The 15,441-nt window shown below is 45.3% G+C and overlaps 1 protein-coding gene across 2 annotated transcripts in view; it reads right to left on the minus strand.

The window, feature by feature from the left end:
- PRKACA (protein kinase cAMP-activated catalytic subunit alpha) overlaps positions 1 to 15,441 on the minus strand; it is a 32,552-nt gene that overhangs the window by 10,597 nt on the left and 6,514 nt on the right. The window contains exon 1 of one of the 2 annotated variants that reach the window (XM_038772409.1): positions 7,665 to 7,687. The exons of the other annotated variant lie outside the window; for it this stretch is intronic. Coding sequence (XP_038628337.1) covers positions 7,665 to 7,677 — 13 coding nt within the window. The 5' untranslated portion in view covers positions 7,678 to 7,687. Of the gene's footprint in view, positions 1 to 7,664; positions 7,688 to 15,441 lie in introns of those variants that run through there. 2 annotated transcript variants of the gene reach the window in all.

Below are 15,441 nucleotides of genomic sequence, written 5' to 3' on the forward strand. Positions count from 1 at the left end.
GGCTCCCCCACCTCTGGTTGGGGGCAGGGGGAAAGGAGGAGGGTATTCGACTGCCCTGAAGGATGGTGAAGGAAGCTGGATATGCTCCCTGGGGCATGCCCAAAGGGGAGTCCTTACCTGTAGAAGGAGCAGCGCGGATGGGGTTAACATGCCGGGGCAGTGATAGCAACTACAGAGGATCCCTCAGGGATCAATGCCCCAAGAGCATCATTAAAAGGCTGGAAGGGGAGATGGAATTGCTTGATAGAGCGGCAGTAAAGATGGGGCAGGGAAAGCCATTTAGAATTTCCTTCATTTCCTTATAGAACCAAGCCAGGGGCAGAGCTACATATCCATCCATCCATTCATTCAATTGTATTTATTGAGCGCTTACTAGGTGCAGAGGACTATGCTAAGCATCTGGGAGAGTACCCTATAACAGAGTTGATAGACACATTCCCTACCCACAAGGGGCTTACAGTCTAGAGGGGGAGACAGAGATGAAAATCAATTGCGGATATGTACATATGTGCTGTGGGGCTGAAGGTGAGGTGAATAAAGGGTACAAATCCAAGTGCAAGGACGACACAGAAGGGATGGGGAGCAGGGGAAATGAGGGCTTAGTCAGGGAAGGCCTCTTGGAGGAGATGTTGTTCTGATAAGGCTTTGAAGGTGGGGAGAGTGATCGTCTGTGGGATATGAAGGGGGAGGGAGTTCTAGGCCAGAAGCAGGATGTGGGTGAAGGGCTGGAAACGAGTCAGACGAGATCGAGGTACTGCGAGTAGGTTGATATCAGAGGAGCCAAGTGAGCATGGTGGGTTGTAGTAGGAAAGCAGTGAGGTTAAGGTAGGAGGAGGCAAGGTGATTGAGTAATTTAAAGCCGATGGTAAGGCATTTCTGTTTGATGCAGAGGTAGATGGGTTCTTGAGGAGTGAGGAAACATGAACTGAACTGGTTTTTTTTAGAAAAATGATCCGGTGACAAAGTGAAGTATGGACTGGAGTCGGGGGAGAGACAGGAGGCAGGGAGGTCAGCAAGGAGGCTCATGCCATAGTCAAGACGGGTCATGATAAGTGCTTGGATCAACGTAGTAGCAGTTTGGAAGAAGAGGAAAAGAAGGATTTTAGCGATGTTGTGACGGCTGAACCGACAGGATTTGGGGAATATGTGGGTTGCATGAGAGAGATGAGTCATGTATCACACCAAGGTTACAGGCTTGAGAGGTAGGGAGGATGCTGGTGCTGTCTACAGTGATGGATAAATCAAGGGGCAGGTAGGGTTTGGGTGGGAAGATGAGTTTTAAATTCTCACCACCTCTTTCCTTCATACTAAGCCCTCAGGTACCACATATTGCAATTGGATGCTCAAGCAAAATGGAGGCACTGGGGTTGGGAAAACACCCTAAATGAAAATGCCTCTCAGGAGAGCAAAACAAAAAAAGAAAAGAAAAGAAAAATGACAGAGAGAGAGACCAGAGAATGTTCATAAAAGAAAGTGAAATGAACCACCTCTGCCAATTCCCCTCCTTGACAGGCGTATCACCAACAACAAATCAATCAATGAGTGATGTTTCTTGGACGCTTACTGTGGGCATAGCACCGTACTAAGCACTTGGGAAAGTACAATTCATTAGAGTTGGTACATGTGGGGTTTACAGTCTCTGGAGTTTACAGTCTACAGTACAAACAAATCCCGGTCCATTCAAATTGTTAGATGATTTCACTCTCTCAAAGCATCTCAAACTACTCCGCAAACAACTCTGCATTCCCTGTAGAAAAGGAAGGAGGAAGGATCCCACCAGGGAGGGTCAGAGGTCATGATGGTGGAGGGGAAACCTTAAAAATAAAAGTCTTAATTATCGTATTTTGAAAATTTGAAGTGAAGTGGATTTAGGTTGGAAAGTACAAAAACAAAGAAAAAACTGTTCCCTGAACCCCAGCCACCAAATCTGAAGATAGGGCAGGGAGAGGGGTCATGATCAGCTCACTTTTTAATTGGTCTTACAATGTGAAGTTTCAATTTCCAATGATCTCTTTAATCCAAGAAAAAATACTCACAAAAATTTTAATCTTCACCACAAATCACCTAAATCAACGAACTTTGAAGTGTCACGATTACAGGAAAACAAAAACAGAAAGAAAAACATTCAAATCTAAAGGCATTTGCAAAAAACAGGAAACACAATGGACAAAACCCTCACCCAGAAAAACAAACATTTTAAACAAACATTTTAAAAACCTATAATCAGTCACCAAAATGTGGGGGGAAAAACTCACAAACCAGAAAAATATCAACTATACAACCTCAAAATCAGGAGAACAAAAGCCCACCCCTAAAATAAACCCTCCCACATTTAATAGTATTTATTGAATTCGTATTGGGTGCAGAATACTGTACTAAGCACTAGGGAGAGTTGGTAAGAGTTGGTAGAAACATTCCCTGCCCACAAGGAACTTACAGTCTAGGGGGGGAGAGAGACACAGACTTACATACTGTGGGGCTGAGGGTTGTATGAATAAAGGGTATAGATTCAAGTGCAAGGGTGATGAAGGAGGAAGAGGGAGTAGGGAAAATGAGACCATAGTGGGGTAAGGCCTCTTGGAGGAGGTGTGCTTTTAATATGACTGTGAAGGTAGTGAGAGAGGTGGCCTGTTGGATATGAAGTGGGAGGGAGTTCCGGGCCAGAGGTAGGATGTGGGCGAGGGGTCAAGTGGCATGACAGGTGAGATCAAGGTACAGTGAGTGTGTCGGCCTTAGAAGAGTGAAGTGACTGTGATGGGCTGTAGTAGGAAATCAGTGTCATGGGAAATAAGTGAGGTAAAAAAGAAGGGGGCAAGGTGATTGAGCGCTTTAAAGCTGGTGGTAAGGAGTTTCTGTTTGATGCTGAGGTGGAGGGGCAACTGGAGGTTCTTGAGGAGGGGGGAACCATGACCTGAACGTTTTCTTAGAAAAATGAATCGTTCAGCAGAGTGAAGTATGGACCGGAGTGGGATAAGACAGAAGGCAGGGAGATCAGCAAGGAGGCTGATGCAGTAGTCAAGGCAATAAAGGAGGTGCTTTGATCAGCATAGTAGCAGTTTGGATGGAGAGGAAATGGCGGATTTTAATGATGTTGTGAAGGTAGAACTTGGTGACAGATTGAATATGTGGGTTGAATGAGAGAGATGAGTCGAGGATAATGCCAAGGTTACAGGCTTCTGAGACAGGGAGGATGATGAGGCCTGTCTACAGTGATGGGAAAGTCAGAGGGAGGGCAGGAAGATGAGGAATTCTGTTTTGAACATGTTACGTTTGAAGTGTGGCGGGATATCTTTTAGACTGTGAGCCCACTGTTGGGTAGGGACTGTCTCTATATGTTGCAAATTTGTACTTCCCAAGCGCTTAATACAGTGCTCTGCACATAGTAAGCGCTCAATAAATACGATTGATGATATCTGAGTAGAAACGTCCTGAAGGCAGGAGGAAATACGAAACTGCAGACAAAGAGAAAGATAAAGGCTGGAGAAGTAGATTTGGGAATAATCCTCATAGAGATGTTAGTTGAAGCCATGGGAGTGAAGGAGTTCTCCAAGAGAGTGGTTGTAGATGGACAAAAGAAGGGGACTCAGAACTGAGCCTTGAAGGACTCCCACCATTTAGGAGGTGGGAGGCAGAGGAGGAGCCCATGAAGAGATTGCAGATGAGTGGCTAGAGAGCTAAGAGAACCAGGGAAGAAGCAGCGTGGCCTAGTGAATAGAGCACGGGTCTGGGAGTCAGAAGGACCTGGGTTCTAGGCCCAGTTCCATTACTTGTCTATATGACCTTGGACAAGTCACTTAACTTCTCTGTGCCTCAGTTACCTCATCTGTTAAATAGGGATTAAGACTGTAAGCCCCATGCGGGAAAGGGACTATGTCCAACCTGATGACCTTCTATCTACCCCAGCACATAGAACAGTGCCTGGCACATAGTAAGCACTTAACAATATTATAAAATAAAAAAAACAGACAGTGTCAGTGAAGCCAAGGTTGGATGATTCTAGGAAAAGGGGGTGGTCCACAGTGGCGAAAGCAGCTGAGAGGTGGAGGAGGCTTAGGATGAGTAGAGGCAATTGAATTTGGCACAAAGGAGATCATGGGTGACCTTTGAGAGGGCAGTGTCCATGGAGTGATGGGGGTGGATGCCAGATTGGAGAGGGTTAAAGAGAGAATTGGAGGAGAGGAAGTGGAGGCAGTGGGTGCAGACAACTTGCTCAAGGAGATTGGAATTTGGAATGGTAGGAGGGAGATAATGGGAGGGAGCCGTGGGGGTCAAGGGAGGGTTTTTTTTTTTTTTTTTAGGATAGGGGAGACATGAGCATGCTTGAAAGCAGTGGGGAAGAAGACACTGGAGAGTGAACAGTTGAAGACGGCAGTCAGGGAAAGCAAGGGAGGGGGCAAGTATTTTGACAAGGAGTAACGGGTTGGGGTTGGAGGTGAACATGGAGAGCACAGATTTTGAGAGGTAGTGGGAGATCTCTTCTTGAGATACTGCTGGGAAAGATGGGAAAGTCCAAGAGGGGACAGGAGGAGGGTGGGACTGGAGAGGAGCAGGGAAGATTTTATGGAGATCATACCTGGTGGCTTCAATTTTCTCAATAAAATATGTGTCCAGGTCATTAGGGGCAAAAGATAGGAGGGGTGGGGGTATGGGGACAAGGGATTGAGGAGTGAGTTAAAAGGGGAAAGGGAAGCAGTGTGACCGAGTGGATAAAGCACAAACCTGGGAGCCAGAGAATCTGGGTTCTAATCACGGCTTCACCACTTGTCTGCTCTGTGACTTTGGGCAAGTCACAACTTCTCTGTGCCTCCATGTCCTCAACTTCAAAATGGGGATTCAATGCCTGTTCTTCCTACTTAGACTGTAAGCCCCGTGTGGGACATGGTCTGTGTCAGATCATCATCAATCGTATTTATTGAGCGCTTCCTATGTGCAGAGCACTGTACTATCTTTTATCTACCCCAGCGCTTAGAACAGTGGTTGACACACACACACATAGTAACTGTTTAACAAGTAATACTAATAATAATTGTGGCATTTGTTAAGCACTATGAGACGCACTGTACGAAGCGCTGGATACAAGCAAATCAGGTTGGACAGAGTCCCCGTCCCGTATAGGGCTCACAGTCTTCATCCCCATTTTACAGATGAAGTAACTGAGGCACAGAGAAGTTAACTGACTTACCCAGGGTCACACAGGAGACAAGTGATGGAGCCGGGATTAGAACCCAGGTCCTTCTGACTCCTAGGCCCATGTCCCATCCACCAGGGAACACTGCTTCTCTAAATGCCATATTAAAAAAAGTCTGAAACAACTGGTGAGGGAAATAAGCATGGGAGTTAATAAGGATGGAAAAATAACATAACAATATAATAAGACTAAGCCCCCTTTTCCTCAGCTCCTCATACCTTCCACGTCACCTCAACTCACTCCCTTTGCTCTCCCCCCAACTCCCTGCCACACAGCACTTGAGTATATAGATATATATCTATAATTCTACCTATTTATATGGATGCCTGTTTACTCATTTTGATGTCTCTCTCCACCCCTCTAGGCTGTAAGCCCATTGTGGGCAAGGACTGTCTCTATTGCTGTATTGTACTTTCCAAATGCTTAGTACAGTGCTCTCCTTTCTCTCCACCTCCCCATCCCCCCCGCCCTATCTCCTTCCCCTCCCCACAGCAGCTGTATATATGTTTGTACAAATTTATGACTATTTATTTTACTTGTACATATTTACTATTTTATTTTGTTAATGATGTGCAACTAGCTTTACTTCTATTTATTCTGATGACTTGACACCTGTTCACGTTTTGTTTTGTTTTGTTGTCTGTCTCCCCCTTCTACACTGTGAGCCCATTCTTGGGTAGGGACCGTCTCTATATGTTGCCAACTTGTACTTCCCAAGCACTTAGTACAGTGCTCTGCACACAGTGAGCGCTCAAATATGATTGAATGAATGAATAAGCACTCAATAAATATGACTGAACGACTGAACAAATGAATTGCCAGGCAGAGGAGAGGGCAGAGCTACAGTAGGTGAGGGTGAATTTACGATGGAAGAGGCCAGCCTGATAATAATAATAATAATAATAATAATAATAATCATTCATTCATTCACCTTTATTGAACACTTACTGTGGGCAGAGCACTGTACTAAGCGCTTGGGAAACACAAATTGGCAACATATAGAGACAGTCCCTACCCAATAACGGGCTCACAGTCTAGAACAAAACGAGTAGACAGTTGTCAATACTATAAGAATAAATAGAATTATAGCTATATACACATCATTAATAAAATAAATATAGTAAATATGTACAAATAAAATAGAGTAATAAATATGTAGAAATATATACAAGTGCTGGTATTTGTTTAGTGTTTATTACGTTCCAGGCACTATAGTAAGCGCTGATGTAGATACAATATAATCAGGATGGACAAAGTCTATGTCTCACATGGGGCTCAGTCTTCATCCCCATTTTACAGATGAGGTAACTGAGGCACAGAGTGACTTGCCCAGGGTCACTTAGCAGACAAGTGGAAGAGCCGGGATTGGAACCCAGGTCCTTCTGACGCCCAGGCCCATGTTCTATTCACTAGACCACACTACTTCTCTAAATACCATATTTAAAAAAAAGGCTGAAACAACTGAAGAGGGAAATAGGTATGGGAGTCAAAAAGGATGGAAAAATAATATTGCCGGACAGAGGAGAGGGCAGAGCTACAGTAGGTGAGGGTGAATTTGAGATGGAAAAGGTCAGCCTGGTATTGATAATAATAATAATATATATTCATGGCATTTGCTAAGTGCTTACTATGTTTCAGACACTGTACTAAGCACTGGGGTAGATACAATATAATCAGGGTGGACACAGTCCATGTCCCACATGGGGCTAACAGTCTTCATCCCCATTTTAAAGATGAGGTAACAGGCACAGAGAAGTTAACTGACTTAACCAGGGTCACACAGCAGACAAGTAGCAGAGCCAGGATTAGAACCTAGGTCCTTCTGACTCCCAGGCCTGCACTCTACCCACTCCATGCAGTGGGTGTGGGACATCAAACTCACAAACCAGAAGGGAAAAAGCAAACCTTCAAATCCAACTTTAAACTAGGAAGTCCATTTTCCCCCAACTTTTTAGTAGCTACCTTCTATCCCACCTCTCTGGTTCTTCCCCTCCCCACTGGGCTCTCTCTACCCTATGTTACCAAGATTGCCTTTCTATGGCACCTCAGGGTGTGATGAAAGCCCTAACTGAAGTTCTGAGATCCCTGCTCTCAAACCTGAGGCGCTGGAGTCTGTCAAGGATCTGAAGGTCTCCTCAAAACACTTCAGTCAGGAAACCATTTAGTTTCCTTCACACATTTCCCTCAGAATGACTCCCTAGAGGCTTATGTTACCCAAGTTTCCTTTCTCACCTCGCGAAACCCAGCTTCAGGAGAGTCTTATAGGTGAGGGGAAACACCCTAACTGAAAATAAGAAATGGGCCCTTCCTCTAGTTGGTCCAACTCATCAAGTTTTCTTGAGGAACCATGGAAAGTAAAAACAGAAATAAGAGCTTCTCCCACTTCTCAAAATATCCAACTCCAACCCAACTTCTGTGAAGAACCTAATTTCCCCCAAATTTTCTACAAGTGAGGAAGAACTACCATTGAACTTACCCTGAGCAGCCATCACTGTCTCCGGGAGAACTCAAGTGGCAGTTATTTCACGGGGGGGGGGGGGGGGGAGCACCAGGGAATTCTGGGGAAGAGAGAGAACCAAGCAAACATAGAAAACTGTGCCTTCTGGGGTTCCATAGACTTAGAACTGGCACCTTCTGGAAACTCAAAGCTCTGCTGAAATGGCCACTTGAGACTCTTGGAAATGCACAAGCGTGCCTTCCCACAGCAGCCTGTTCCTCTTAGGATCCTAGAAATCCTTTTGTGGTGTTGCCTGGGGCACGAGTCCCCCTAAATCTCTAAGCAGTGTGGCCCAGTCGAAAGAGCACAGGGCTGGGAGTCAGGAGACCCCAGTTCCACCACTTGCCTGCTGTGTGACCTCGGGCAAGTCACTTAACTTCTCTGTGCCTCACTGTCCCCATCTGTAGAGTGAGGATTAAGGAAACTAAATACCATTAATAACCAAACAACTATTTGTTAAGTGCCTACTATGTGCCAGGCACTGTACTAAACACTGGGGTAGTTACAAGACAATTGGTTTAGACGCAGCCCCTGTCTCACATAGGGCTGACAGTCTTAATCCCCATACTACAGATTAGGGAAGCAGCATGGCCTAGTGGAGAGACAACGGGTCTGGGTGTCCGAAGGAACTGGGTTCTATCTAATCCCAGCTCCGCCATTTGTCTGCTGTGTGACCTTGGGCAAGTCAGTGCTCTGCAGACAGTAAGCACATAATAAATATGACTGAATTGAATTAAAATGGGGATTAAGACTGTGAGCCCCATGTGGGCAGGAACTGTGTTCAACTTGATTACCTTGTATCTTCCCCAACACTTAGAACATTACTTGGCACATAGTAAATGCTTAAATACCAATTATTATTAATTATTATTCACTCCTCGGTGCCTCAGTTACCTCATCTGTAAAGTGGGGATTAAGACTGGGATCCCCACATGGGACATGGACTGTGTCCCACCTGGTTACCTTGTATTACCTCAGCATTTAGAACAGTGCCTGGCACATAGTAAGCGCTTAACAAATACAAAAAATGCCATATAAAAATTGGCTCTCTTCAACAGCTCCTCTCCAGCTTACATTCTTCACTCCTCCCAAACTCATCTCCTAATTGTATCCCACTGGCTTTTGACCCGTTTCTCAAGTTCTTCCCCTCCCAAAACCCCCACCAAACCTCAACCCTGCCCACCTTCCAAGTCCTCTTAAATCCCCCTTCCTCCATTATGCCCTCCCTGAATAATTCCCAATACCCTGAATCACATTAACCTAACAGGAACCTTTAGAATTTATTAATTTATAACCCATCTTCACCACTTATATATATATATATATATATATATATATATATATATATATTCATTTGTACTTTGGGATATTTGTTTTGATTCTGCTGTCTGTAAGTATTTAGTCAGGGTTTAATTTAGTCAGGGAAGGCTTTCTGGAGGAAATTTGATTTTAGTGGGGTTTTGAAGACGGGGAGAGTGTAGTCTGTCAGATGTGAAAAGGGAGGGACTTCCAAGCATGAGGGAGGATATGGTCAAGGAGTTGATGGCCAGAGAGATAATAATATAATAAAAATAATAATAATGAGGGCATTTGTTAAATGCCTACTAGGTGACAGGCACTGTAAAAAGCACTGCACAAGCAAATCAGGTTGAACACAGTCCCTGTTCCACATGGGGCTCACAGTCTTAATCCCCATTTTACAGATGAGGTAACTGAGGCACAGGAATGTTAAGTGACTTGCCCAAGGCCACACAGCAGACAAGTGGCAGAGCCTGGATTAGAACCCATGCCCATCTGATTCCCAGGCTTGTGCTCTATTCACTATGCCATGCTGCTTCCCGTGAGATGACAGAAAGGCACAGTGAGCAGGTTGGCATTAGAGGAGCAAAGTGTGCAGGCTGGGTTCTGGTAGGAAAGGAGTGTGAAGCATGGACGTAGAGAGGCTGGAGGCAGGGAGCTCAGCAAGGAGGCTGATGCAGTAGTTGAGTGGGGTATGACAAGTGGGGTGGCAGTTTGGATGGAGAGGAACAGGTAGCTGATAATTATTATTCAACGAGTTTGCAATCTAGTGGGGGAAAAAGAAATCAATAAGTCGTATTTATTGAGTGCTTACTATATGCAGAGCATTTTACTAAGTGTGTGGGAGAATATCATACAAGAAAATAATTTATCAAAAGGAGAAAGTGCTCAATTGTAGATGCCGTAAAATGATATGCACCAAAGTGCAATGGGGAGCAGTGAGTGCAAAAGTGCTACGATGATCTCCCTCTAGACTGTAAACTCGTTGTGGGCAGGGAATGTGTCTGTTATTGTGTACTCTCCCAAGCACTTAATACAGTGCTCTGCACACAGTAAGCTCCCTAAAACTATGATAGACTGACTGAACGATTGAAGGGAGGATAATAATAATTATGGCATTTGTTAAGTGCTTACTACGTGCCAGGCACTTTTCTAAATGCTGCGATAGATACAAGATAATTGGGTTGGACACAGTCCCTGTCGTACATGGGGCTCAGTCTTAATCCCCATTTGACAGATGAGGGAACTGAGGCCCAGAGAAATTAAGTGACTTGCCCAAGGCCTCACATCAGACAAGTGGCAGAGTCACAATTAGAACCCAGGACCTGGGGAGAAGAAAAATTAATTGGGAAAGTGTCTAAGAGAAGGTGGGATTTTGACGGTAGGGTTTTGAAGATGGGGAAGAAGTCAGAAGATCACTGTGGGGAGGGAATGTCACTGTTTATTGCTGCATTGTACTTTTGCAAGCGCTTTGTACTGTGCTCTGCACACAGTAAGCGCTCAATATGACAGTGAAAGAATTACATGATTAGTTTGTACCTACCCCAGAGTTTAGAACAGTGTTTGACACATAGTAAGCACTTAAATAGCATAAAAAAGAGAAGGGGACCCAAAACTGAGGCCTGAGGGACTCCCACAGTTAGGGGGTGGGAGGCAGAGGAGAATTCCGCAAAAGAGAGTGAGAAAGAGCAGCCAGAGAGATAGGAGGAGAACCAGGAGAGGACAGTGTCAGTGAAAATGAGGTTAGATAGTGTTTCCAGGAGAAGGGAGTGGCCCACAACGCCAGAGGCAGCTGACAGGTCAAGGGGGATTAAGATAGAGCCTGTTAGACTTGGTGAAAAGGAAGTCATGGGTGACATTGCAAAGTGCATTCTCAGTGGAGTGAATGGGGCAGAAACCAGGTTGTGCTGCATCAAAGGAAGAGGTGGCGGAGAGGAAGTAGAGGCAGCAGGTGAACACAATCTGAAAGTTTGGATAGGAATAGGAACAGGGAGAAGGGGCCATAGCTGGACAGTGCAGTGGGATCCAGACCAAGGTTTTTTCAGTCCAAGGGAGATGTGAGCATGTCAGGAAGGCCTAGGGGGAAGGAGCCATTTGAGAGTGAGAGGTTGAAAACAGCGGTATATGCGGAGGAGAGGGACAAGTGTGTTTGGGACAGAGAGAGAATGGAATCAGAGGCAAAACAGAGGGCTTAGATTTACAGAGCAGAGGGGAGAACTCATGAGGACAAAGAGTTGAGGGCAGTAAAGTAGCACTTATCCTATCCTGCCTTGATTGCTGCATCAGCCTCCTCGTTGACCTCCCTGCCTCCTGTCGCTCCCTACTCCAGTCCATACTTCGCTCTGCTGCCCGGATCATTATCTACAAAACCATTCAGTCCATGTTTCCCCATTCCCCAAGAACCTCCAGTGATTGCCCATCCACACCGCATCAAACAGAAACTCATCATCGGTTTTAAATCACTCAATCACCTTGCCCCCTCCTACCTTAACCACCTGCTTTCCTACTAGAACCCAGCCCTCACACTTCAATCCTCTAATGCCAAACGACCCACTGTACCTCAATCTCGATTCTCTCTCCACCGGCCCCTCGCCCAATTCCTGTTTCTATCCTGGAATGCCCTACTTTTTCAGATCCGGCAGGTGATCACTCTCCCCACCTTCAAAACCTTACTAAAAACACTCCCCGATTATGCCCTCATTTCCTCTTCTCCCACTTCCTTCTGCATCGCCCTGGTAATTGGATTTGCACCCTTTATTCATCTCTCCCTCAACCCTACAGCACTTATGTACATATGCATAACTTATTTATTTATATTAATGTCTGACTGCCAGCTCGTTGCGGGCAGTCATGTCCAAGACTGAGCTCCTTATCTTCCCTCCCAAACCCTGTCCTCTCCCTGACTTTTCCGTCACTGTAGACAGCACTAGTATCCTTCCCATCTCACAAGCCCGCAACCTTGGTGTCACCCTTGACTCCGCTCTCTCATCACCCCACACATCCAATCTGTCACCAAAACCTGCCGGTCTCACCTCTGCAACATCGCCAGGATCCGCCCTTTCCTCTCCATCCAAACTGCTACCTTGCTGGTTCAATATCTCATCCTATCCCAACTGGATTACTGCATCAGACTCCTCTCTGATCTCCCATCCTCCTGTCTCTTCCTGCTTCAGTCTATACTTCACTCAGCTGCCCAGATTATTTCTGTACAGAAACGCTCTGGGCATGACACTCCCCTCCTTAAAAATCTCCAGTGGTTGCCTGTCAACCTACAAATCAAGCAAAAACTCCTCACTCCTCATTCTCGGCTTCAAGGCTCTCCATCACCTCACCCCCTCCTACCTCGCCTCCCTTCTCTCCTTCTCCAGCCCAACCCGCACCCTCCGCTCCTCTGCTGCTACCTCCTCACTGGGCCTCGTTCTCGCCTGTCCCGCCTTCGACCCGCAGCACATGTCCTTCCCCTGGCCTGGAATGCCCTCGCTCCACACATCCGCCAAACTAGCTCTCTTCCTCCCTTCAAAGCCCTACTGAGAGCTCACCTCCTCCAGGAGGCCTTCCCAGACTGAGCCCCCCTTTTTCCTCTCCTCATCGCCCCCCCGCCCTACCCCCTTGCCCTCCCCACAGCACTTGTATATATTTGTACATATTTATTACTCTATTTTATTTGTATATATTCACTATATTTATTTTATTAATGATGTGTACTAGGCGCTTGGGAAGTACAAGTCGGAAACATATAGAGACGGTCCCTACTCAACAACAGGGGAGACAGACCACAAAACAACACATGTAGACAGGTGTCAAAACCATCAGAATAAACAGAATTATAGCTATATGCACAACATTAATAAAATTAAGTAGCAAATATGTACAAGTAAAATAGAGTAATAAATATGTCCCATGTGGGACAGGGACTATGTCCAAATCTACCCCAGTGCTTAGAACAGTGCTCGGCACACAGTAAGTGCTTAACAAGTACCATAATTATTATTAGTAGTAATAATAATTTAGTAAGGACTGATTGAGGCGTTTGGAGAGAATTTATTGACTAAAACGCTCAAGAGTCCTGGCTTTCCTGCAGGCCTCAGATCACTTCTAGGCCTTCCTTGCAACTGTATGTTCTCACTGAGAGTTGAGCCCTGAAATCAGTTGGGTCCTGAGTTTTTCTGCATCCTCACCCAGAACTCCTCCACATTCTTCTTTCCAGTCTGCTTTTCTCACTCACTCCCTTATCCACAGGCCAAAGCCAAGTGGTTCTGGGCTCTCGTTATATGTGGCCCAATCCAATTCAAGAAGCTTTATATTTATTGAACACCTATAGCATGTAAGACACTGGACTAATCATTTGGAAGAGTAGAACAGAATTAGTACAGCCTAAACCCTCATTTCCTCATCTCCTTCTCCCTTCTGTCTCCTGTGCACTTGGATTTGCACCTCTTATTCGCCTCTTCCTCAGCCCCACAACACATGTCCAGTGCTTAGAACAATGCTTAGCATATAATAAGCACTTAAATACCATAATTATTATTACCTAACCCTAATTTTTAAGTTTACATTAATGTCTGTCTTCCCCCACTAAACTGTAAGCTAATTGTGGGCAGGGAAACCGTCTACCAACTCTGTCATATTGTACTCTCCCAAGCGCTTAGTACAGTGCTCTGCACACAATAAGCACTCAATAAATACAACTGATCAATTGAGACCGGACCCCTGCCCTCAAGGAGCTGACCTTCTAGTGAGAGAGACAAAAATAAATTAGAGATAGAAGGAAGAAATAGAGGTGTAAAGATATGTATTTTAGTACTCAAGTACTAATTGTTAGTACTCGATTGCTTGGGTGATGCTCAAATGGCAGTTGGGTGGGGGGGGTGTAGAGGGTTAGGGAATGAGAGATTAACCAGGAAAGGCCTCTTGGAAATGTCATTGCAGAAGGGTGAGGAGGATGATGAAGAGGGTGGTGGTCTGTGGATGTGAAGGGGGAGGGAGTTCTAGGTAAGGAGGAGGCGTGAGCAAGAGGTGGGCGACGAGAGAGATGAAAATGAGGCAGGTTGAGAAGGTTGGCTTGAAAGGAACAAAGAGTGTGAGCCGGGGTGTGATAGGAGAGAGAGGATAAGTAGCAGCGAGAGGGCCGACTTAGTGCCTTAAAACTGAAGGTCAGGAATGTTTGCTTGAGAGGAATGGGTAACCACTGGAGCTAGTTGAGGAGTGGGGAGATGTGCACAGAATGAATGATTAGAAAGATGATCCAGGCAGCAGAGAAAAGTCTAGATTGGAGAGGGGAGAGACAGGCGGCATGGAGGTCAGCAGGGAGGCTGATGCAGTCTTCGAGAAGGGAGATGACCCAAGTGCTTGGACAAGCATGGGGGCCATTTGGATATAAAGAAAGGGAGTGGATTCTGGATATGCTGTGGAGTTAGAATCAACAGAATTTGGCAACAGGCGGAATATGGTAAGGCTGAAAGAGAAGAAAGAGTCAAGCAGGAAAACGGATTTAACTAATTTCTTTGGGGATCATAAACTTGGAACTTTGTTCTCTTCTCCAGTGTCACGGTTTACCAAAAGGAATTATGTTAGACTACAGTATTTCTGAGCAGCTTTGTCTGGGACCAAAGATTTTTCAGACTCCCACTCAACTGTAAGTGCCTTAAGGGCAGGGTTGGTTCTAATACCAGCTCTGCCACTTGTCTGCTGTGTGACTTTGGGCAAGTCACTTAACTTATCTGTGCCTCAATTACCTTATCTGTAAAATGGGGATTAAGACTTTGAGCTCCAAGGGGGACAGGGACTGTGTCCAACCTTATTACCTTGTATCTATCCCAGTGCTTGGTAAGCAAGCACTTAACAAATAACTATTATTTTACTTCTGTAGTATGTCTTTGAGCATCAAGTACAATGCTCTATTCTGAGTCAGCGTTCAAAAAATGTTACTTACGATACGGATGTTTCCAACCTCCTCTAGCCTTGGTCCGCTTTAACTGAGCTTTCAAGAAGTCTCAGCCCCATTCTTTTCTTCTCCCCATGATCTTGGTGCTTTTTTTCCATTCAGCCTTTCTTATTTCCTAACTTTTTACCCTTTTCTACTTTTATTACCCCCCTCCCCGCAACCAGAGCACAGTTCAAATCCCAGCTTAGCCACTTTGCCCGTGTGCCCTTGGGCAAGTCATTTAACTTCTTTATGCCTCAGTTTCCTTTATAAAATGGGGATAAAATCCCTGCTCTCCCTCCCTCTTAACCCTATGAGCCCCTTGTGGTATAGGGACCGTGCCCACTCTGATAATCTTGGATCTACTCCAGAGTTTGGCACAGAGTAAGCACTTACCCAATACCATTACTATTATTGTTGTTATCATTATTATTAATATAGTAAAACCAGCTTCCATTTCTATTTCCTGGTCACTGTTCACCTACCTGCCCTTCAGAGAGGGGAGACTGGATCCAGGGACCCTTCTTAGACCCT

Source organism: Tachyglossus aculeatus, chromosome X1 (genome assembly GCF_015852505.1).
Source record: "Tachyglossus aculeatus isolate mTacAcu1 chromosome X1, mTacAcu1.pri, whole genome shotgun sequence".
Lineage (NCBI taxonomy): Eukaryota > Metazoa > Chordata > Mammalia > Monotremata > Tachyglossidae > Tachyglossus > Tachyglossus aculeatus.